General features: G+C 42.0%; 1 protein-coding gene across 7 annotated transcripts in view; it reads right to left on the bottom strand.

Moving 5' to 3' along the window:
• Positions 1-22684, bottom strand: part of FHIT (fragile histidine triad diadenosine triphosphatase) — a 1358981-nt gene that overhangs the window by 17566 nt on the left and 1318731 nt on the right. For 6 of the 7 annotated variants that reach the window (XM_087431269.1, XM_087431270.1, XM_087431266.1 and 3 more), the window contains one exon: positions 6167-6273. In XM_087431269.1, coding sequence (XP_087287395.1) covers positions 6172-6273 — 102 coding nt within the window. In that variant the 3' untranslated portion in view covers positions 6167-6171. Of the gene's footprint in view, positions 1-6153; positions 6274-22684 lie in introns of all 7 variants that reach the window. The other variant, XM_087431267.1, reaches the window with a different exon arrangement.

Genomic DNA, 22684 nt, shown 5'->3' on the forward strand with positions numbered 1-22684 from the left:
ATGAAGATGGTAATAATGATGGTGATGATAGGCTTTATTTCATTCTCTTTTTGCAAGATGCAAGTAAAAATTGAAACTCTTTAAAATTATTTTTGGCATTTGGATTACACTTTTCCGAAAAGGACTCTGCACTGATGGATCATGTGGTTCCGAGATTCATAAGGATTAAAAGTAACCATGGGACACTAGTCATTCTACCACCAGGAAAAATAAATCTCAACAGGACAGTTCTGTAGATTCTTTAGCCAGCAATGGCCTGTGGAAATCTTTTGCCTGAACTATTGGGTATGTGTTAGAGAAAGCTGGATCTTGGTAAAACATATTAAAAATAATTAAGCTAAACTAAAAACCCATTTTGGAATCATGGGGGGACTGTCTTATAGAATGTTTATAAAGGGAGGTTTTAAAGTATAACTAGATGTCCTTTTGGGTTGTGGTAAAAGAAATCATTGAACGGGACATTAAATTTGACTACTTCTAAAGTCTCTATGATTCTATGGTTTATCATTCCCAATTTAGGCCATAGGGACTTGATTTCTATTTATCTAATCTGAATAATTGAGTCTTTAATTCCTTGCTACTGAAATTTGGTTCTATAAACATAGTCTACACAGCAGGAGAAGTGAGGCAGCATAATCTAGTAGAAACATGGACTGCAGAGGAAGGGAAAAGCAAACCAAAATCTCTTTTCTTGCTGCATTTAGGACAATGGGTCCTTTTTCTGGCAAAGAGCTTTTGAATACACTAAAGTGTCATTAGCCTGAAACAAGGGATCTTCTGTCGCACTTCCACGCTAAAGAAAATATTTTATTGCATCAGTTTGGGGATGGCTGAAAGAGTGTTGGCAAACACTTTCATTGGTATTGATGATACCCCCACATGGGGATTACCTAGTGGGTTTAGGATTGAACTAGTCAAAGAGCGGAAGTTAAGTTAACCCATCTCCTCACCCAAGAAAACATGAGATAACTATGATCTGCTCCCTGGGCCTTTCTCATCAGAGGCTGCTGTGCTGAAAGGAGACCTTCTCTGAGATGGTTGAGAATTTTTCCAAGCTGGTAGGGTAGATTTCAAAAGGCACAATTCAGTGACCAGAACATGTGTTAAATAAGCAAACCTGTCCTTTCTCATCCACCTCGACTGTCCATGATTACGATATGTGTGGTCAAGTGCCTGAAACTATGGTAATTTTTCAAAAATGACAGTGTCAAAATTTTGCTCTTACAGTATAGTATCTGTAACTACTAATAATGCTGTTTTGGGCTGACTCAGTTGCTTTGAAATCGCACAGCTCTGTTATGAGTAAATGAGAGACAACCAATTATCTATAAAATAATGGCATGCACAGAGGAGAGTTTGATGAATTACAAGTGAGCTCTGCTGATACAACAGGGTGTGGAAACCTGCCCTGCTCTGACTTTCTTTTAGAGTCAGGGGTGATGCTTGCATATTTTACAAACAACACACCTTACTCAGTTCCAACATGGGGTGCGAGTAGGTATAGGGAGAAGATAAAATCTTTCCCCACTGGTACACACATCATTGCTTTAAAATTAAGTAAGGAACTTAACATGGGAGTATCGAGGTAGTAAATCTGAATATTAAATACCTAAATAATTACTATGTTCCAGGAAGGATGCAAGATTAGGTAAGGAATGCAGATCCACTGTCATTCAATGTGATTTAGGACATAGACTAAAAGAGCCATCGCAGAACCTTTATCCCGGAACTCAGCCCAGTGTGTGGGAGCCAATGCATAAATTCACCTAAGCAGAAGGCAGATGTTGAATTCCTGGAACCAAAGGATTGCCAGCCTCATCAGGGACCTGTCAGGTGGAGAGTGAGACAATTGCAGCTGCATTCAGCAACCCTTGGACTGTTGGCTTTTCCTGTGCATGACAAAGGCAATGTCTGTTTTCACAACTGCTTAAGAAATTACAATTCAAAGTCATTTTCTGCTAGGCAAATGATACAGAGAGTAGCCAAAACACTGCAACATCATGCAGAGTTATATGGGAAGATCAAGCGAATTCTTCCACACAACTAAGCTAATGTTGGTCCCTGATGGCTCCAAGAGGCTGAAGAAACAGTTTATAGTTTTGGAATGTTTATCTTTGTGGTCTATGGCAGTCTTGTCATGCTGAGGATTAGTCTGGGTTTATACATAAAGGAGATACAGAACAGGGGTTTCTACTGACTGAGCAGTTGCTAGGTATTTCTACCCCAAACATTCAACAGAGAGCAGCTCTTTGCCTATTACGGTAACTTTTCCTATATAGGGCATCTCTGGGTATAAGTTTGCACATTCTCCTCTGCAATATGTTGGTTTTTAAGGTAGACTGATGGTAAATAAAATGTTAAGGCCAAACCCTGGGAGTTGGTCTTCCAGGAAAAAGAGTGATTTCAAACAGATCCAATCAGCCTAGAGACTGAGCGTGCCTGTGGGAGGCAGTGGATCGCGGTGCAGGGCTTCCTGCCTGGTGTCCTCCTGCCGGGCACAGAGAGTGGCCTCTCATTCCTGGGAAGCTGACTCTACTTTCCCCCATAGGCTTTATCTTCTCCGGGTGCCTGGTGAGAGACATGGGGAGCAGTGGCTTAGGGGTTGGAGCAGGTCTGGAGCCAGCTTGTTCTCAGTTTGAATTCTGATCTCTATTGCTGTTTCCCAAACATAGGAATTATTTGCCTGTTTAAGATAATTTTAAGTGATCTACATTGAATCTCTTTATAGGTTATTCTCTTTGAATCCTTGTGAATAGGTCAAATGGAGAGTCTCAGTTTGGGGCTAGAATTAAATACCTCTCTAAGGATGGCCAGCCTCTCTTTTTAACAAAGAGAATGAACTTCAGTCCCAATAGGCAAGCAACTATGTAGAGTTGGAATTCATCAGCATTGTTTTTCTTTTATATTTATTTGCTTAACTTCTAATTACAAGTAATACTCATTTTCCATTGAGGCTAAGATATAAAATTTAAGATAAATGAACTGAAAATTAAAAAGTGAATCAAGTAAATAAGTAAAACCATACCCTAGGTGGTACACAAAGATGAGACTAATCATGACAAAATGGGAATGAATGAAATTTGGAAAAGACTATATTCTCCCAAGGTCATATTACTCAGGCATGTGGTCAAATGGTAAAGAAAAGAGAGCGGGCAGCCTAGGTAGGAATCAGCATGGTCTGGAACAAATTGAAAGTGAGCAAAGTCAGGTGGTGCAAGTTCAGGCCTATTTTGGTTCCTGCTACCTGAGCGCAACGTGGCCGGGGAGGCAAGTGCTGGAGAGGATGGCATTAACAAGGCTGGCAAGGAAGTCCAGCAGGGGATGAAGAGGGACGTTCTCACAGTGGGACCAGGGAGACCAGGAGACCAGGTGAAGAGGCTAAAGAGAGCATTTGGAGGGTGAGGGGAGCTGGGTTAGTGAGGTGGTGCCGACTGGAGAAGCGAGCTCTTTTAGCAAGGTGGGCAGTATGAAGACTACGAGAATGGCCCTTGGGGTTGGACTGTATCAGGTCAAATCTCAGCCCCATCACTTATAATTCATTTACCTTGGAATAGCACTTAGTATCACTGAGTCTCAGTTTTCTCATCCCCTGCAAGATGGGATAATAACAGAACCTATGTCTTACAAAGTCTTGGTAATGTTAGCTATTGTTATCAATTCCAGGGCTAAGCCCCATCGTATCTGCCTTTGTGCATGTTGCAAATTGTGCAGTCTTGTAGAGTGAGCACCATCAAAGTCTTTAAACTGGCTCTGCCTAAGACTGACTTGCTGCTAAGGGTATAATGAAAAGAGCTTGGAGAGGCCAAGTTTATCTGAATTTCAGATAAACAATCATTTTTTAAATCTAGGTATGTCCAAATATTGCATGGCAGCCCTATTTATTAACAAATTTCAAAAGTTCCATGAACCCCTTAAAACTGTATAAACATTTGGTGTGTAGATTTATTTTGAAAAGGGAGGAGGGTGGGTGTCAAAAGAACCAGGCGGAACAATTCAATGATGAGGTTTCCTAAAAAGAACATTTTCTTTCCCCTTTGTCTCTAAAGAGAAGTATATATAGTCCCATCATCCATCACAGTACAGGAGACAATGATGCTCTTGGTGAAATCTTAGGACCCTAGCTCTAAGTCCCTCACCTCTAAGTTACTAGTTGTGTGCTATTTGGCACCCACGTTATCCCTCCTGGTCTCAGTTCCCACATCTGACTGCTGGGAAAATTGAAGGTGATTTGTTTGGTCTGTAACCAAAGACCCTTAAGGAGAGATATTAGTGTTAGTTAATTAAAAAACCTGTGGCAATAGTTTGTATAACAAGTTAGGGTGAATAGATTTCTGGCAAGACTTATAAGGCAAGTTGATTCACCTGGAAGACAGGCACTGTTAGGCCTCAAGGCAAGACAGGAGCAAAAACTGACAAAGCAAAGGATACAGGAAACTTGGGTAATAAGTGTAAATCCTCTTAAAATGTCTAAGAAATGCATTCTAAGATAGAATCCTACAATTCAGCAAGCCTCAGGAAAAGCCTAGAGCTTTCTTGGCTCTCCCTAAAAGTACCCATTACATAAGAAACGAAGAAAGAAAAAAAATTCAGTCTAGGAATTTGAGTCTGAAGAATGGTAACCCCATTTGAATGGGACATTCCAAAATGACACATGGGCTTTCAGAAGAGGAAGAGAAAGAGGTTTGCACTCTTGCCCATAGGCCTACGCTCTTAGGTAAACTAGCTTGGCCCTAAAAAAAAGAAAAAAATGAGAAGGTGAACAGTGGAAGAGGTTAAAAGTAAAATATCAAAGGTAGCTTCTGCCAGTACCACACTATATCCCTTCAGGCAGTTGAATGCAGAGCTGACAAACGAATGGCATGGAAGAGTGAAATGAGCTTTCTAGAATGCCTGGGCCTGAGCACAGCAACATACTTCAACAATAATGGCGGAGAGGTAGGTGATGCTAAGTCTTTAAGTAACTAAAATACTTTAAAAAGGAGTCTGAGGAGAAAAAGGCCAAGAAATGCACATACATTTTAAACTAACCAAAAAAGACTCACATTTCCAAGTGAAAATGGAATATAGTGAATGTGTTTTCTAGCTCAAAATCATGATCACTAAGTGGTTGATACTAGTAGCAATTGAATTATACTAAATTGTATTTGTTCACTAATTGTGTTTGTAATTTGTATCTAATCTACTTCAGCAACTTATAATATAAACACGTTTATACAAGACCAGAGGAAGCAGACAATTCTAAAAAGGAAAAAGGAACTCTTTAGAGGAGAGGCTCTTTATCTGGGTCCGTTATCCCTCAAGGAGGTTTATTACCAGCATTGCCAGATAAAATACAGGATGCCCAGTTAAATGTGAATTTCAGATCAGCAACAAATAATTTTTTTAGTCTAGTGTGTCCCAATATTTCATGGCAACCCTATTTATTGATAAATTTCAGAAGATCCATGAGCCCCTTGATATTGTATAAAAGTTGGGTGTATATACGCATTCTGAAAAGGAGATTGGCTACAGCTTCCTACCAGAGTCTTAAATCTATGCTCTCCCAACAGTGAAACATCATTAATGCAAACATAATTCTTTCTCACCCTGACCTTTCCCTGTGGCCTGAGCTTCCTAGCAGCCACAGCTAAAGAGAAACACAAAGGGCAGTTTACCAAGTAGCAGCTGGGGAGAAGAGGCCCGGGAGAAAGAGGAGGTGGCCTGGGTGTGGCTGATGTGGTCTGGAGCGGGAGAGCTGTTTCACCAGGGCCTTGCAGACTAACATGGGAATCCAGGACTTGAGCCTGAGGGCGATGTGACTCCCTTAAAGGGTTTTGACTGCTTAAAGGATCAGGTTTGAGTTACAAACTATCTCTGGATGCACTGTGGAAACTGGACTGGAGAGGGGCAGGACCGGAGGAGAGGCAACAGGAGAGAGGTGATGGTGGGCTGGGGGTGAGTTGGAAGGAAATGAACAGACAGTTATATAGAAGGTGGCGTGGAGATAGGGAGGAAGAGGAGACCCAGGGGTCGGAATAAGTGCCTCAAGGGCAGGGTTTTCTCCACTCCAGGTTTTATGTCTTTTGCGGCCACCACTCTAGGAGGGTGGTGAAGCTGCTTTTCTGTGTCCCCATCCTGGGCAGGGAGCCCCTTGTGGGTCTCAGTGATGCTTACGTGCACAGTCTACCTGAGTCATTGAAAGTAGGCCCGCAGCGCTGCAGCTTCTGCTGCCATGTCCTCCTCCGATCTCCACAAGGCTGGGGAGTCCTCCTCCTCTTTGTCATGTTTCTGGAGCTTTGGAGAAAAAAATGGAATAGGTTCATTAATGGGTCCTTGAGATCTCCTTGAACAAGTGTTGTAGGGGTGGCTGAACAGAATTCATAAATCAGAGGCCAGGAGGTGTGTGTCTTTTAATTGCACTAGTTGCCAAAATTTGAAAAAGGAGATGTTTTATGTAAAAATCCATATATCCAGCTTCTCTAATAAAATAACTAGCTTAGGCGACACTGCCTTGTAATTGTCTGCTGAGGCTGGGAGTGAGGATTACAGATTTGGGGGTGGCATCCAGCCATTTACCACAATCCTCACCACTCTCTTAATCTTCTTATTCTTGGCAGGCATCATTCATTCATTTTACTTCACAGACCCTGAAGGCATTGAGTTTGCCACCTACCCATGATGGTTCCCCCGAGCTGGCCTGTGGTTTACCTACGATTCTCTTTGGCTTAGCCTGTCTTCTATGAGCTCTGAGCAGTTTTGTTCAGTGAACCAAAATAGCGCAAGCAAATTTATGATAATAATACAAGAGCCATGAGTACTGAGTAAGAAATAAGAGTATATCCATTAAAAGAGGCCTCAAGCAGGCAAACGGTGAAAGACATTAAATGAAGCAAAAATTTATCAAAAAATTAACAATCGGTCTTAGTTGAATCATTTTAAAATCCTCTTCAGAGTCCCATACTTATTTAAAAAAACATCTTGTATATGTCTCAGATTTACATAGAGAGTGAACAAAATTTCATTTCTGTCAGAGACAGAGATGTTCTCAGAACTCTCTTTATTAGAAGAGCTCAATTTTCCCTCTTACTCTCCTATTGCAATTCAGTTTTATTAACTAAATTTGTTATTCCTGTGTGTGGCTGTATACTTTGTAAAATGCTGAAGGAATAAATTCTTCACAGGATGCACAGGGTAGTATTTTGTGTTAAGTCATCTGAGGAAATTGAGGCAAACGATTTAATAGCACCAATGATGGCTACTATTTACGATGTGAAGGCTGGTTTCTTTGAGGTGTATTATTTAATTTAATCCTTACAATAACCCATACATAAGACAGGGACTACTTAGCCCCGTCCTACCAAGAAAGAAATTGAGGTCTGAGGAATTTCATTCACTTGTTCAAGATCACCCAGCTAGGCAGTGGTAGTCCCAGGGTTGTTCTCAACAATGCTTGCCTTTTAATTTGCCCCAGAGAAGCTGCAGGGCAACCACTCTCCAAAGAGTGGAGAGTTCCACACCTCCTGTTCCACCCCACCAGGAGCAGTCACCCGAGAGCCAGATCCTGCAAAAAGAATCTTGCCAACCCAGCAAAAAGTCTATCAACACGAAGAGTGGAGTTTGCTATCTCAGGCCAAAAACACTCTAAATCTAACCCAGAGACCCCCACCCTGGTGGCTGGCAGCAGATGGAGAAATTTCCCCATTATTTCGAAGTAAACTTTGATACAGAAGGCAAAACAGTGAGGGAACGATAGCCTGCCTCTGCAGCTGAGCAGTGTTTCCACTGGGGAAGTTTGAGCCTAAATGAGGCTCATTAGCATATAGTTGGGCCTCAAATATGTTTATGAGGGTCATGGATCTTCCGTTCAGAATTTGGCTGCCAGCATGCTGGTTTTACATTTTGCCACATAGATTTAATTCTCCTTAGTGGGAGAAAACCACATTAAGAAGTTATTTCCTTCCTTGCAGAGGCAGCTATGACGCAATTGCTACAGGCGAGTCAAACGGGATTGCTATTTTTCTACTCAAGAACTAATTTTCATTTTGATACTAGCTTTAGGTCTGTTATAAATCCATCTTGTAACAATTCAACAAGATGACAAAAAAACAATACAAATCCTGGAATATATGGCCTTCCAACTTCTGGTACTGCCATGGGAAGACACAGAAATCAAGCATTAAGTGGCTTCACTAACGCAGGTCATACCAGATGAATCCACGTAATTTAGAGCCTGTGAACGTTAATGCTTCCCTTGTTATTAGGCGACCGACTGTTATTGTCATATGCCTTACAGATGGCAACGTTGTGCCAACACTTAGAAGTTGTTTATGGGAAATAGGAAATACATAAAACAACAACTAATCATATTAGCAAAGCTCTGTTATATACGGTTTTTAAAAATATAGACATTTCCCTCCTAAAAGCCCCAGAGGGAAGCACGTGGCTTTCTTGAGAACAGCCGTGCTCTACCCTGGCTGCCCATTGGAATCACGAGGAGAACCTCAAAAACTACTGATGCCTGGGTCCACTCCAGGGATTCTGATTTAATTGGTCTGGAGGCAGCTAGGTTTGGGGATTCTTTTAAACTTCTCAGGCAATTCTAAGGTCCACTTACTATTAAGAAGAACTGCATTTGGGAGAAGTGTGTGTGTGTAGATAGAGCCCATACACATAGAGAAATAATACATTTATCTTAAGCCCATTGCTTGTGCACTTATCAAAAATATCAACGCTATCCTTTGCAAACCCCGCTGTAGAACTGCTTTTCTTCTATTCATGCTCGTCGAAGGAGTGTCTGGGCCACAAGGCTTGTCTCAGCAACACCAGGATGCTGATCTAGTTCGGGAGCCTTTGACTGGGTTTTCAGTCTCTGCAGGAATAGGGAGCCCGGGAAAGATCCTGGTGGGCAAGACTTGTGTCCTAGAAGAGCCATCCAGGTGACCTGGAAATTAAACATGCTGTAGTTTGGAGTCAAGCTCTGCTTCCCTGAGGCAACCGGAGAATCTGGTGGCTGCAAGCCATTGCCCTGCTAACAGAGGAAAGCCCTAATGATCTTCAACAGTGGCTTATCCAAAAGGCATTATTTGCCTTGGGCGAGCTTTAATAGGGGAGTTCACTTCATCACTTCAGATGAACCTTCCAGATTACCTTAGGCTGTCTGCAGGGAAAGGCAGGGACTGCTTATTAAAACACCAGATATTTATGCCAGCCCTGGCACTAAAGCGCTGAACTAGACAAACCCCTTTACTGTCCTCCTGGGGCACCCAGGGAGGTAGGGTAGACACCAAATTGTTAATTATAAGTGAGATGGGCATGACCAAATAGGAGGGATGCTGGGAGGGGCTAACCTAGTTTGAAAGGCTTTTGAGAGCCAACTTAATTTCACAAAGAAATAGAAGACTATAATAAAGAGTGATGGGGGAAAGGCGATTATCTAAGGAGCATCCAGCAAGGGCTCTCCAAGAAGGTGATGTTAGGCTCAGACTTGAACAATGGGAAGGGCAAGCTTCTTAACCTCTCTGTGCCTCAGTCTCCCCCTCTATAAAAAGGGAATAGTAAAAGAGTACGTAGTGATGTGCCTGACACATAGTAAGTTGTGCTTAGTGTTTGCTGCTGCTGCTGCTGCTGCTATTATTGTTATTAGGTGGATATACTGTCCCCATAACAGTGACCACTGACCAACTCACAGAGGTTGTTTCCAGGGGTAAAATTACCTTTACTAACTTCATGGTTCCCTAGTAACCTGTATCTTTTAGACCTTAACTTCCTTATAAAAGGATTAAAAACTATTATCAGAATTCAGTCCCAAACCAACTAATCTGAGATATTCAAGTCTGAAGAGGAAATGTAGCTCCTTCAGCTCTAAAATGACCTGAAATAATCCCTACTCTCAGGGTCATCGTAAGGAGTGAATAGGGTATGAATGGAGGCTCCTCACAGGTCAAGTTTAAAGTCCTAGAGTAAGAGCATGTGGTGAATGTCAAATGCAGTCAAAATTTCCCTGGGAGTGTGGTTGCCAGGTTTAGCAAATAAAAATACAGGGCACTCAGTTAATTTGGTTTAGTATATTTCATGCAGTATTTAGAACATACTTACACTAAAGAATACTTATTGTTTATCTGAAATTCAAATTTAACTGGGCTTCCTGTATTTTATCTGGCAGCTCAATCTAGGAGACCCCTCAGAAAGCTACCACTGGAGGTGCTTGGCTTGCATTTGGGTTGTTCCCTAACATTTCTAGCTGTGACTCCTGGAAAAGACAGAGGAGACTGTCCAGAGGAGAGCAACTTCAAGGCCAGTACTGTGTGCACTCCAGGGCTTATTATTATTATTGCATGAGATGCAGAGTAAATCACCAGCAGTATTTAAATTCTGTAGTTCATCAGTTCTAAGACGCGCACATTTTCATATTTTAACATCTCTGAAATCAAAGCGTGTCCTACAATCAATGATGTGTCATAATTTAATTGGCAGTGTGTGTTTTTCTTTCTCACTAGTACATAAAATAACAGTGCTTCTTCCAACTGACAGTGTCTGGGGTTCAACACACTGCAGTTCTCCATCTCTCCTCCCGGCAGCTACCACACAAGTTAAAGGTAACTCAACTCGCTGTGAAAATACTCAGCACCACAGCTGACAACATGCGTATTCCTATTCTTCTCCCAGTGCAACAGCAACAGTTGAAATCATTTCACAGCTGCTTGGTTCTTTGGAAGAAAGTGCAGGCCAAAGTGGCAAGGTATGCAAACTTGAACCAAAGTCTTTATACGCATTCAACAGATTGAGGTCTGTGATGGCTCCTTTGAGCTAATTCTATTTCTATACAGCTTTGAAAAGAGATTTTAAAATATATTCATCTGCAGTCATTCCACTTTATCTGCCTGAAATGATTTTCAGGGAAGGTAGTGTTAAGAGGATTTCTGATTGAAGTTCTGATACTTGTCGATTTTGACATTTGCTCCTTCCTGCTCATTGAATGTGTTAGCACTAGGGATGTGGGGTAATGATTAATTCCCTGATGCAGTGCTCAAACTGCCTTGGCTATTGACGTTTTTATAGCTCTGTAATGGAATACAGTTGGAGGAATGATTCACAATAATTTAAATGTTTTTCAGAATTTGGAACCAACATGTAGTAAAACGCCAAATTGTCTTCAAAAGGGGGACAAACAATTTAATGCCACTTTTTAAAGAAGAAAGTGGCTGAATATAAACTTGGGTGTTGTCATAAAATACATTAATATATTTCATTGTTATTAGATTTGTAAAAACAATATGAAGAGCAGAGAGCTTAAATAAGTCATTTCTTACGGGTTGATGGTTCTGTTCAGACAGGTGTTTATATAGTATGTACAAGTCAGTCTGGTATACGTACTGGACTAGAAGTTCCACCATCGTGTTCTTAGAATATCTGGGGGAGAGAGTAATTCTTACTGGGGCAAGGCTCTGGGGTTGACTTTAAAAAATCAGGGATGTGCACTGGACTTAAAAGATGGTGATGGGGGCTGGCCTGGTGGCATAGTATTTAAGTTCACCGCTCTGCTTCTGCGGCCCAGGGTTTGTGGGTTTGGATCCTGGGCGTGGACCTACACACTGCTCATCAAGCAACGCTGTGGCAGTATCCCACATACAAAATAGAGGAAAGATTGGCACAGATGTTAGCTCAGTGACAATCCTCTCCAAGCAAAAAGAGGAAGATTGGCAACAGACATTAGCTCAGGACCAATCTTCCTCACCAAAAAAAAAAAAAAAAAAAGATGGCGATGAGATTTTTAAGGACGGTGTTACTTGGGCAATGGGTACAGCTTCAGCAAACACAGGATGTGTGTGCCAGCTCTCCTGCAACTTGTGCCCAAGACCGGCTTCACCAACTACTTGCAGTGCTCTCTCCTGATGAATCCTGACGTGGTGGTCTAGGCACGCCTGACCATCGGTCAGAGTTGTCAAGAGAGCTGAAATTTAGCTGCCGCTTTGAGAAGCCTTAACATTCCATTGTTTAAAGATGGGACACACACCCCAGTAGCCCAGAACATGGCCTCCAGTCCACAATTCAAAGCTGCAAATAGCTTTGAATCCTATTGAGAGAAAGTTATTCCCTTTTTAGTTGTCTTTCAGTCCTTCAGATTAACCAAGAAGAAAGTCTCAGTCGGTACCAGCATATCCTTAACATGGTACCAACATGACCTCCAACAGAGAGGAGCCTTCCAGACTCTAGCTGGGATACAATAAGATTGTTTTGTTTAGATCATATTTATTTTTAGGGTTTTCTCCCATTTATGATGTCATCTCAAGTTTCCTTTGTAAGTAAATTTATTTAAGTTAAAAATGAGTCAATTTAGAAAATATATTAAGTAAAACAGTGCAGGAAATCTGGCATTAACCTTGGGAGACGGTCCAGAGGTGAGAAGTACAGCTGAGGGAAGAGAACTGACTGAAAATGTGAGGCGGAAGCGTGGGCCTTCTAGAACATGGATATGCTTGTTTCTATTGGGCTGAACCATAGAAAGCTTCAGAATTTTTTTTTTTGACACATCTTGGAAGTCAAAATAATTTCATATTATAAGAGCTCTGAAGAAAAACAGCATAGTGATCTGCAGAGATGGTAGAACTTTGGGTGGGGGGTTTGGAGGAAGGCCTCACTGAAGAGGTGACATTTAAGCTGAGACATGAACAATAAGTAGAAATCTGTTAAGCAAAGGCTAGGAGAAAGGGTATTTCAAGCAGAGGGAACAGAATGTGCTGAGCATTGAGGAAAAAGGAAGCTTGGTGGTTGGGTAACTGGCTAGAAGAGTGTGGGAGACAGCAGGTCATTTGCAGCCTGTTGGGATGACTAAGAAATCTGGATTTTATTTTCGGTGCAAAGAAGATATTAAAGGGTTGGAAGCAGGGAAGAAAGAGGATGAGAATAACTTTTCATGAAGAGTGACCTGGCTGGAGAAGGAATTAGAGGCAGGCAGCTACTGCAGCAGCCAGACAAGAAATGACAGGAGCTGGGGTGGCATGGACTAGGACGAGGGCAGCAGGGACGGAGGGGGAGCTCAGCTGCCCCATAAACCAGTGCGGTGGTGAGTTAGCGGCAATGTGTGCGGTTAGTGACAGGGCCTTAGTCCCTCCCTGTAGATGAACCTTTGCCTCTGACAGCTTCCTTCCTGGCCCTTTGTAAAGCACACTTTGATCCTGGCTCCCCTGCTCAAGGCTGCTCTGAACTGGTGTGAAAATCACTCCCTTCCTGCCCAACATGTGCCTCTCTTCAGTCATACACTTCTCAAAGTCCCCAAGTCCCCAAAAAGCCTTCCTGGGCCATTTAGACTGCTGCTGAGTTATATTTCATGGTTCTGGATGTTGTCTCACGTTCCCTGTCTCTGTCACACACACACACAGCCAGCATCCTTCGAGCACACGTTTCCTCCTCAAACGCCCTTTCTCTAAGTTCTGGTTATTGAGCAGACAGTGACCTATATTTTGGGCTTTCTTGGTGTTCTAATAAATCACCTCTTGCTCTCACTTGATGCAAAAAAAAAAAAAGGTCTTGTGCCACCAACCTCTGGCTGCCACTTCTGTTTCCTTAGAACCCTGAGGTTCTTCAAATTTTTCTTTGTGCAAAAATATGTTAATTGTCTCCCTTCTTTCTCTCTACATGAGGGACCCTGTATGCTGAACCCCAGGACTAATCGCTAGATTGTGAGACCTCTAAGTGCAACCAAAGTACCTCTGGTTCCCTCTGTTCACTGTGAAGTTTCCAAGGCCGTCTTTGCCCTTGGTGGAGAGGAATTCAGGTAATCAACAGAGCAGTCATCATTTGATTAGTTGCCAAAGCTTTGACTTAAGCCTAACCTGGTTGAGTAAAAGCAAAAGTTATTTTAGTGCTGCCAATGGGGCCAAAATGCTGAAATAAGCTCTTATATTAATTAACGGATCCTACTTTCAAGGAGTGTAGAGTGTTGATGTTTAAGAATTTGTAACCCCCAAAAGTATTTATTAAGTAGAAAATCACTGTACTGGAAAATAATTATGCCAAACCACTGTGCTTTAAGAGAACCTAAGTGCTTATCCAATTATACATTAAGGTATCACCTGGTCAAGCCGATTGCCAAAGCAGCAAATGAGACTTTGCCAGCATCACAATTTAGACTAGATATTATCAACTGACTGTTCTGTGAGTGGTCTTCAGAGCGTCCCATGCACCCCAGAAAACCTGTACACACCAAGGTGGGCAATTCAGGTTAGGGGGAGGGCACGCCTGCCATCAGAAAATCGCTTCCATTGGTTGGACATTAAAGTTTACAGTTTTCCATCGAAAGCTTGTTAGGAACAGCTCAGAAAAGAGCAACTGTGGCTCCTGGTCCTGTGCAGAGTTGATTTCAATTAAAATATCAAATGAGTCAGTTTCTGTCGGGGGAGAAATCAGGGAGGCTAAGCTGAAATCTGGGAAAGGTAACCCCAGACAGGCCCTCCTGGATCTGCTATGCTGCCTCCTGGGTGGCTATCACTTAGAACTTCCTTACATGACATCACGGCATTTGAGGAACAGGACTCAGGAAACGGGCTATGAGGATCTACTAGTGGTTGAAATGAGAGTCACTATGTTTAAGAATCATCGGCACAGACAGAGTGAAGTGCAAACTCGACTTATTCTTAGGACACCCCACTGCTAACATTTTCTTTATAGCTTACTACAGCGAGCCTCATGTGTGTAAGGCATGGACTGACGCTGCCTAATAGCTGGGCTTAGCACTTCAGATGAAAATCCCATTATGCAATAGCATGCCAACCAGGGTTTGGGAGAGCAACCAATTGCACTCACCTAGCAGTTTTTTGCTCTTCAAATTATAATAAGCCCTCAACAATAGCTAATTTGGTAAAAGCCTCCTGTCCAGCTCCTGTGTTTTGGTGGAAATCACCAAATCACACAAACAACCATCTTTGTGCCCTCAGTACTTGCTGTGTCTCACAGTCAGTAGTAGGTTTTCAAGAAGCATTTGCCAAATGTGTCACTAAATTGCACTTTCCCTCCCAACTTATTGACCGTGCAAGTTCATCATTCCCATTTTCCAGATGAAACATCCAAGTCTCTTAGGAACTTAAATCACTCAACCAACATCACAAGGCCGATTAGGAATAGTATTTGTTTGGATTAGAAATACAGTTTGCTGGCTCCTAGTGCACTCATGGATCAACACTGTAAATTCTTGGGAACTTTCCTTTGGTTCACATTTTTGTAAACATGGTTGAGAAAGCAGCACAGAAAAGAAAAACAAAGTTGCAAATAGAGGTCAACTTCCAAGCTGGGATCAGGGTCCAGCTGGGGTGCCTCCTCTGGAAGGGCAACTGCATCTCAGAGCAGTTTTCAGAAAATAATTGCTGATCACCAACACCTCACCCCAGGCTCCATCATATCCCAGCTTTACTGGTTTTCCAATGGGCAGGAAATTGGTGAAGCAACAGGGACTAGAGATTTCTACCAGTTTGATTTCCTTAGGCCTCCTGTTTCTAAAAACATGCTTACTGAGAAATGATATGAAACTCCTTCTGAAAGGGAGGTTTGTGATGGAGCCAACTTTGGAGAAGGAAACATTTAGTCAAAAAGCAATTTCTTTGGCCAGTTGTGTTCTGTAAGCCTTTACCCCTGTGTTTGGATATTGGTGTTTGAGCAACAGTGTTCTCCTTTATTCCTCGAGTGATGTCAACCTGTGGTACTCAGAATGAGGAAAGGGAAAAGGCAAAGGGCCAATTCTGTTTCCTATGACTCTCCTGAACATTTTGTTTCGTATTTGCTTCTGCTACAGTATGGCTTCTTGTTGCAAAGTCACCTTACAGAACATTTAGAAGCATGGTCCAGGCAAGATAGCTATCCCTGAGGAGGCTGGAACATCTGCACTGCAAGAAGCTGAGCCAACACAAACAACACACAACCAAAAATACACTGCCATAGACGCGGCCTCAGAATCCTGCTCAACACAGTGTTTCAGGCAGCAACTGGGCCCTCAAGATAAACCCAACTTGGAGAAGCTGAACTAGGTTGGGGAGAGGGGTCGCACAATACAGGTCCCCCATGCATTGGGAGCTTGTGTCTTTCAGAATTCATTCAATTATTCAACAAATAGTAACATGTCTACCAGGTGCTGGCACAGTGTATTACACCACGCAATGGTGAGCATGCTGGACAAGGTTTAGTGCCCTCAGGAGGCTTACATCCTAGAAGAGAAGGCAGGCAATTAACAAGTAATCACATCTATTACTACCATGAGAGACAATAATAGAACTACATGAGACAATATGGTCAGGGAAGACTGCTCGGAGGAGGTGACAATTAAGCCGAGAGGGATTAGCAAGTGCAAATACCCAGAGGAAGGACAGAGATATTTGCCTAGTCTATGACCTGGCTGAAGGCCAGTGACTGCAGCAGAATGAGGCAGTGCCCAAAGAGAGGGCAAAAGATGAGGTGGAGAAGTGGGCGAATCTCCCTTCCCTTTAGTACTGGAGGCATGAGTGCTAGAAGAGAAGACGACTGGATGATTCATTCGGTCACACCACCCTTGTTAAGCACCTGTTTTTTGCTTGGCTCAGAAGGCTATTAATCAGGTGAAGATCTAGTAAGACCAGACTCGGTGAAGTAAAGGTGGGGAGGCCAGCCAGGACAGCTGGGCTCAGCTTTGCCTCTGGGCATGAGCAATGCCACTTCCTAGCTTGATTTTTGCTTACTGGGTCTCTCCCTTACCTTAACATCAGGTCCAACTAATAGGAAACCTTCCACAGAAAAGCAGGTGAGCGGCAAGCTATTTGCACAAGTGGTGACCCTGTGGAGCAGCGAGGACACAGGCTGACCTTGCAAACTTCTTTCTGAATGTTCACCATATGTTTGACAGAGCTAAAAGAGCAACCCTCGCACCACCCGGGCAGGGGCCTGGCACTGGGACCACGTGTTGGCAGATGAAATATGACTAACATAAGATCTGTATGCCAAGGGTACTGACCACTCAGCTGTATTGGTCAGAAATTTCTTCTTTCTACAAGATGATTGTACTGCCTCTGGTTACCAGAAGCGGCTACACACCTATTGGAAGTAACATACCCTCTGTTGCTCACAAATCCACTCCCTTCTGATGGAGCTGTTCCAATGCCCTTCAAAGAACCTGGCCCGTGTGAGTTGAACAAACAAATTAGGAGCCAACCTTTCCCAAATGCCTCTCTCTATTTCATTTAAAAACCTTCTTTAATGAAGACATAAAGCCTTGGATGTGGCTGAAATGCTAAGCTTACCATGCGTGACAGCAGATCTTTGTCACAGAGGATTTCAAACAAACACCTTTTTTCTTTAACCAGAACACTCAAACAGAAAGAAACTGAGATTTCCTTGGTGGGGGCTCAACTGTTCGTTTTATATACCTTATAAGTGACCATAATCCAGAAACCAGCACAGACAGCAGGCATGTAAGGCAACTGCAAATACAGGCACGCACGCACACATACACACACACACAGCTTCACTATGGTGAAAAATTAAAACACAATGCCAGGCTTGTGACTATTTTGAAGCATCAGGCTAGAAAACAGATAGCCTCACCTTTGTCAGCTTCCTACTGTACATTTAACCTCCCAATTATTTATACCGAGATGCTCAAGAGGCAATGTAGAAAGAGCCAAGCCTGGGATTTCTATTTATATATATCAGTATATATATATATATATAGACATATAACTAATATATATAATTAATTTTTTAGAGTCCTAATCTTTTAATTAATCTCACCTCAGTGTTGCTCAAGGGTTTAAAGGAGCTTATTTGGTTCATTTTTAAAAGATAAAAGATCAAAATGCTTTAAAATAGTTTCTTATAATTTCAGGTATCTATTTAAAGGCCCAGAAACAAATATTTGAAAAATGCTTGTTCCTAGAATCAGGGTTTTAAACAGATCTTTAAAGCTCTCCAGTCCAAACATCCATGTGATGCCTGTATCCCTTCTGCCATATTGCTTCCAAGAGGCACTCATGCCCTGGCTTGAATGCTCTAGGATGAAGATCTTGCTGCTCCCTGAGACAGCCTGACCCTAACTGACAAGCTGTGCCGGGAGACCATTCTTCCTCACCCTGAGTCTGAATCTGCCCTCTCCCAACTTCTACCCATAAGTCCTAGCTCCAGCTCTTTGAGTCACACAGCACAAGATCAAGTTAACGTGAAAATATCACTTTCGAATGCTGGTGAATTTGAGCTACACCTAAACCTGGCAATACTGTGGGCTAGGGAGGATATGGACCCTCAGCTTCACTGTGGCATTGCTGCTGAGAAGATATTTTGGAGCAACGTCTTTGGAAAACGGATTGGCATTATCCCCTAAAGTTAACATTCACAATACCTTATGACCCAGCAATACTACACCCAGGTATATACCCAAGAGAAAGTCTTGCCCACATACATGAGAATGTTTAAAGTAGCTCTGATTAAAATAGCAAAAACCTGGAAATGACCTGCATTCTTCAGAAAGTAGATGAGTAAAATGTGATATAGTCACACAATGGCATGTTACACAGTGATCAAAATAATTGTTTATAGAGACAATTAGACCATGTGGACAAATCTTAACAACATGTGATTAAGGAAAAAAAGTAATTCCCAAAAGATAATATGCAGCAGGATGCTTTTTCATAATAAACAACTCAAAACTATATACTTTTTAGAAATACATGGAGATACCTAAAACCAGAAGTTTTAAAAGGAGTGAAGCAATGGGGACCATGGATTCAGGATGCTAGATACCTCAGTGTTGGGGAGGTAGGGCAAAGGGTAGGGTATTGGCCTACCATATGGTTAGATGTAGAATGTTATCAAAATTGTAGCTTTTGATTTGGGTGATGGATTTGCAGGTACTCATTCGTCATTAAATATAACTGCTTAAATAACCATATAAAAGCAGGCCATGAATGAAAACAAACAGAAATGACCATCCTTGGGCAACATGTAGGATTACAACATAGGATGAATGCAACTTCCCTCACTATGAAATATCCAGCTTCCATTCCAAGAAAACCTCGATAAGAATTACAACATAATAGCATTTGCCAGGTAAAAGCACTGAAGTTATTAATTGGACTCCAGATGTCTGAAATTGATGTATCCCTTCACTGAATCCCCCCTAGGATCTATTTTGGGTATAACACTTCACACAGGCTGCTGTTGTTAATTAAAACTGCTCTGCCTTAAGAGCTTTATGTCTGTGAGGTAGTCATCGAAATGTTCTCCTCTCCATAAATTTATGTCCTATTTCCAGAGAAAAAGTAATACTCGCCTGGATTTTAATAAACATGTCTGCAGTAGTAATATAAATGTTACATACTTTCTACATTTCATAATCTCTCTCAGTCCTTTTGTTTATGCTGACTCCCACACTAAGACTGTGTTGTAAGGGCTCTGTAGCTCTATCTCCACTTCTGCTGCCCACCAATGGGGGCAACAAACAGGATGCTGATTGCTATTTGGGCAGGAAACACAGACAAGATGTTGAAAAAAGCCATTAATTTCCAAGCTACTTTGCTCCTCTCCCTCTTTTTTTATTTTGGGAATAACTGACTCCAGTTCATTGACATTAGACTGAAGCCTAGTAGCCAATTTATCAGTCCAAGATCTGTGAGTGTTCCTAATTGGTTACTCAGACTGTGTCTACCAGATGACAAAATTAAGAACTTTAAAAATCAGGCAAACTAATTTTTTGGCATCCTAGAGGCAAAACATCTCACTAATTGACTGTCCTTTCACTTTGCAAATGGTTATTTGGGCCTTGGGTGGAGAGACTGCTCAGCCACTTACAAAGGGAGTCAGATTCAGAATTTAATTCTTCAGTCAAAAGGCAGCTAAGTCACGAGGAACAAATACTGCTGTATGGAAAATGGACCCCTGTCGCTATCCAAAGGAGAGATGCTCTAGGTCCAATGCTAGGGACCCTTCTGTTCTAGAGAAGTGGAAACAACAAAGGATGGGAGCCCAGGAATAATGACGCCATAATTATGTTGCTGTTATGTTACTATTGTTATTATTAATAGAGCTCTATTGAGCGCTTGCTAAGTGCCAGGTACCAAGTGCTGGGAAAAAGAGGATCTCATTTAAATCTTTTAAGAGTACCGACCTCACGATGCTGTCATCTCCATTTTCAGGTGAGAAAGTTAAGGCTCAGAGATGTGATCTTACAGCTTGTGGGTGGTGGGACTCTAGGGCCACTCCATCAACTTGCATTCCCTCTCTCATATAACAGTACCAAACATCTGCTAAGCAATAGAGACTAAGTTGAAGCATCTGAATCAAAGCACGTTTACATACAGAATCTCATTGGATCAACTTTGGGGTGGGTAAAGGTACAATACTCGTGTCCCCATTTTACAGAGAAGGAAACAAAGGCCCAGTGAGATTAAATGAATTGTGTGAGTCTTCTGCAGTCTTAGACTGAAAGCCTCAACATATTTCTCTACTAAAAGGGTCCTCAATTCAAAATAACGGAGGTGGCCTACATCTAGATTCTGAATTGGAGCATCACAACTGAAGAAGCATATATCGGAGGCCCACTTATCTAAAAAGCAGAAACTAAATTCAAAGTAGTGGGTCAGGGCAGTTTCAGCTCAGTCTCCTAACCTTTGTCGTCTAATGCTCTGGTCCTGAGTTATTGGTTCTTGACACGGCTTTCTTGGCCCATACTTACCATTTCACCCTCATCTCTCAACTCTTTGCACTCTCTGTTTCCATCCTACTGAAGTAGGAGTGGTTCTTTAAACAACCTGCCTTGTGTCTCACCACCAGCCCTTTGCACATAGTATTCTCTCTGCATGGAATATATTTCTTCCCGTTCCTTCAAGGCTGAACTAGGTGGCCCTTTTATGTGCCTCCATTTCAGGACATTTATTGTGTTGTAAGTGTCTTCTAATTTGCCTAGTTTCCCCACTAAATTGTAGATTCTGTGAGCGCAAAACCATGTCTACTAACAATATGCAATCTTTCCTTAACTTTCAAAACATCATCACATGGTTCAATCTAATACCTTAGCAATGACCTTACAAAATCAGAGCTAGGCACATAGTAGGTACTTGCCCCTACTTCTTTCCAAAATAGACCAACCATAACAGATGTTCAGAAGGGTGACATGGTTATAGCTATCCTCAGTCCTCAAAGAAGGGTGTATGTTCTCTAAACCAAATGTTATAATATTAATGCAGGAACAGAGACACACACACTGTAAGAGATAGAGAACCAAATAAGATTTCTTTGTAGCCCCCATCAATGTGAAATTTAATTATATTTACTTAATCAAATATTTTATGGTACAATAAACTTATGAAGAATCTGAGAGCCAAACCTAGGCTGTCCCTAGTCTTTGCCCACGGATCCCCAATGGCATCTTCCCTCTTGCAAGAATAACAAGAGAAAGCCAAACAGCAAGCAGAAGGGCAAGTGAAAAGTATGTTTGTGCTTGCTCAGAGGTCAGCATCCTACCCCGATTTGTGACCCATAATCAATGACAACTTCAATGTTTCAGAGACTGGAAAATCACCAAGGAAGGTGACCTCTGGTTGTCCCACAGCTAACCATTCTTTGAAGGAGAAGCTTGAGAGAAAACGGAAACAACGGGTTGGAGCATGTGCTGTGGTTTGGAATAGACTGCAGGTAGCCAGTGAGCACCCGTGGCCAAACCCCCTTCCTGAGCTGGCCCTGAGGGGACGCCCGCACCTCCTCCATTGGGTGAGGTGGGCATCTGCGCCCCACCCTGCAGAAGACTTGGCATGAGACTCTGTCTTGAGAGAGAGTTTCTTCTCATTGTGGGCACTCTTCTAGGGGGCTTCTTAATTGTATATGTACACAGGCTGTGTCAAATGGAGTTTCCTTTGCCTCTGCTACTGCATATTACATTTTTAATCAGTATATATAATTACTTACCACAAGCTGCCAGGCCAGATTTTCTGAGCATTAGTCTAATTAACTTAAGCTTGATAATTATGTTTCAGACACCATAGTGGTACACACACAGAATTTGCAGATTATGCCACCAGCTTATTTGATTCCAATAACATGTTTTCTCAGACAGTGTGTTAGTTTCGATGTTTTTTTAAATGGCCAGCAGATAATTATTTAGGTTTCAGAGTTTTCCCTCAAACAAAATTATTCTGCTATTTAAGACAGCTTCTCATATAATTATCACAGACTAGACTGAAACAGTAGGTTTCTGTGTATTTTTACACACAAGTCTGCTTTTACTACTATAAACTCAGGCTGAGGAAATATTGAAGTATAAAGCATTCTGATGGTCAAATGGCAGAACCTTCTGTGTTTTGACTGGTCTGTGCTTTGCCTCTTCCATTTACATTTCCCTTTGGGTTGATGAAAAATGAGAGAAAAGGAGAAGGAAAAGAAATAGAGAACCTCCAAGACTTGTAGGTCTGGTTGAATTACTGAGGGCTTGCTGTGTGCCAGGCACTGTGTTAAGCCCTTTTAGTGAGTTATCTAATCTAATCATTCTAACAACCCTATGGGGTAAGTGTGTGTTATGGGTTGAATTGTGTCTCCCCAAAGGAGTGGGTTGATGTCCTAGCCCCCATTACCTCAGAATATAACCTTGCTTGGACATAGGGTCTTTACAGAGGTAACCAAGATAAAATAAGGTCGTGAGAATGGGCCTTTATCCAATAAGTCTGTTTTTCTTATACAAATGCGAACTTTGGACACAGAGACA

Source organism: Ceratotherium simum, chromosome 5 (genome assembly GCF_057802395.1).
Source record: "Ceratotherium simum simum isolate JZ-2026a chromosome 5, ASM5780239v1, whole genome shotgun sequence".
Classification (NCBI taxonomy): Eukaryota; Metazoa; Chordata; class Mammalia; order Perissodactyla; family Rhinocerotidae; genus Ceratotherium; species Ceratotherium simum.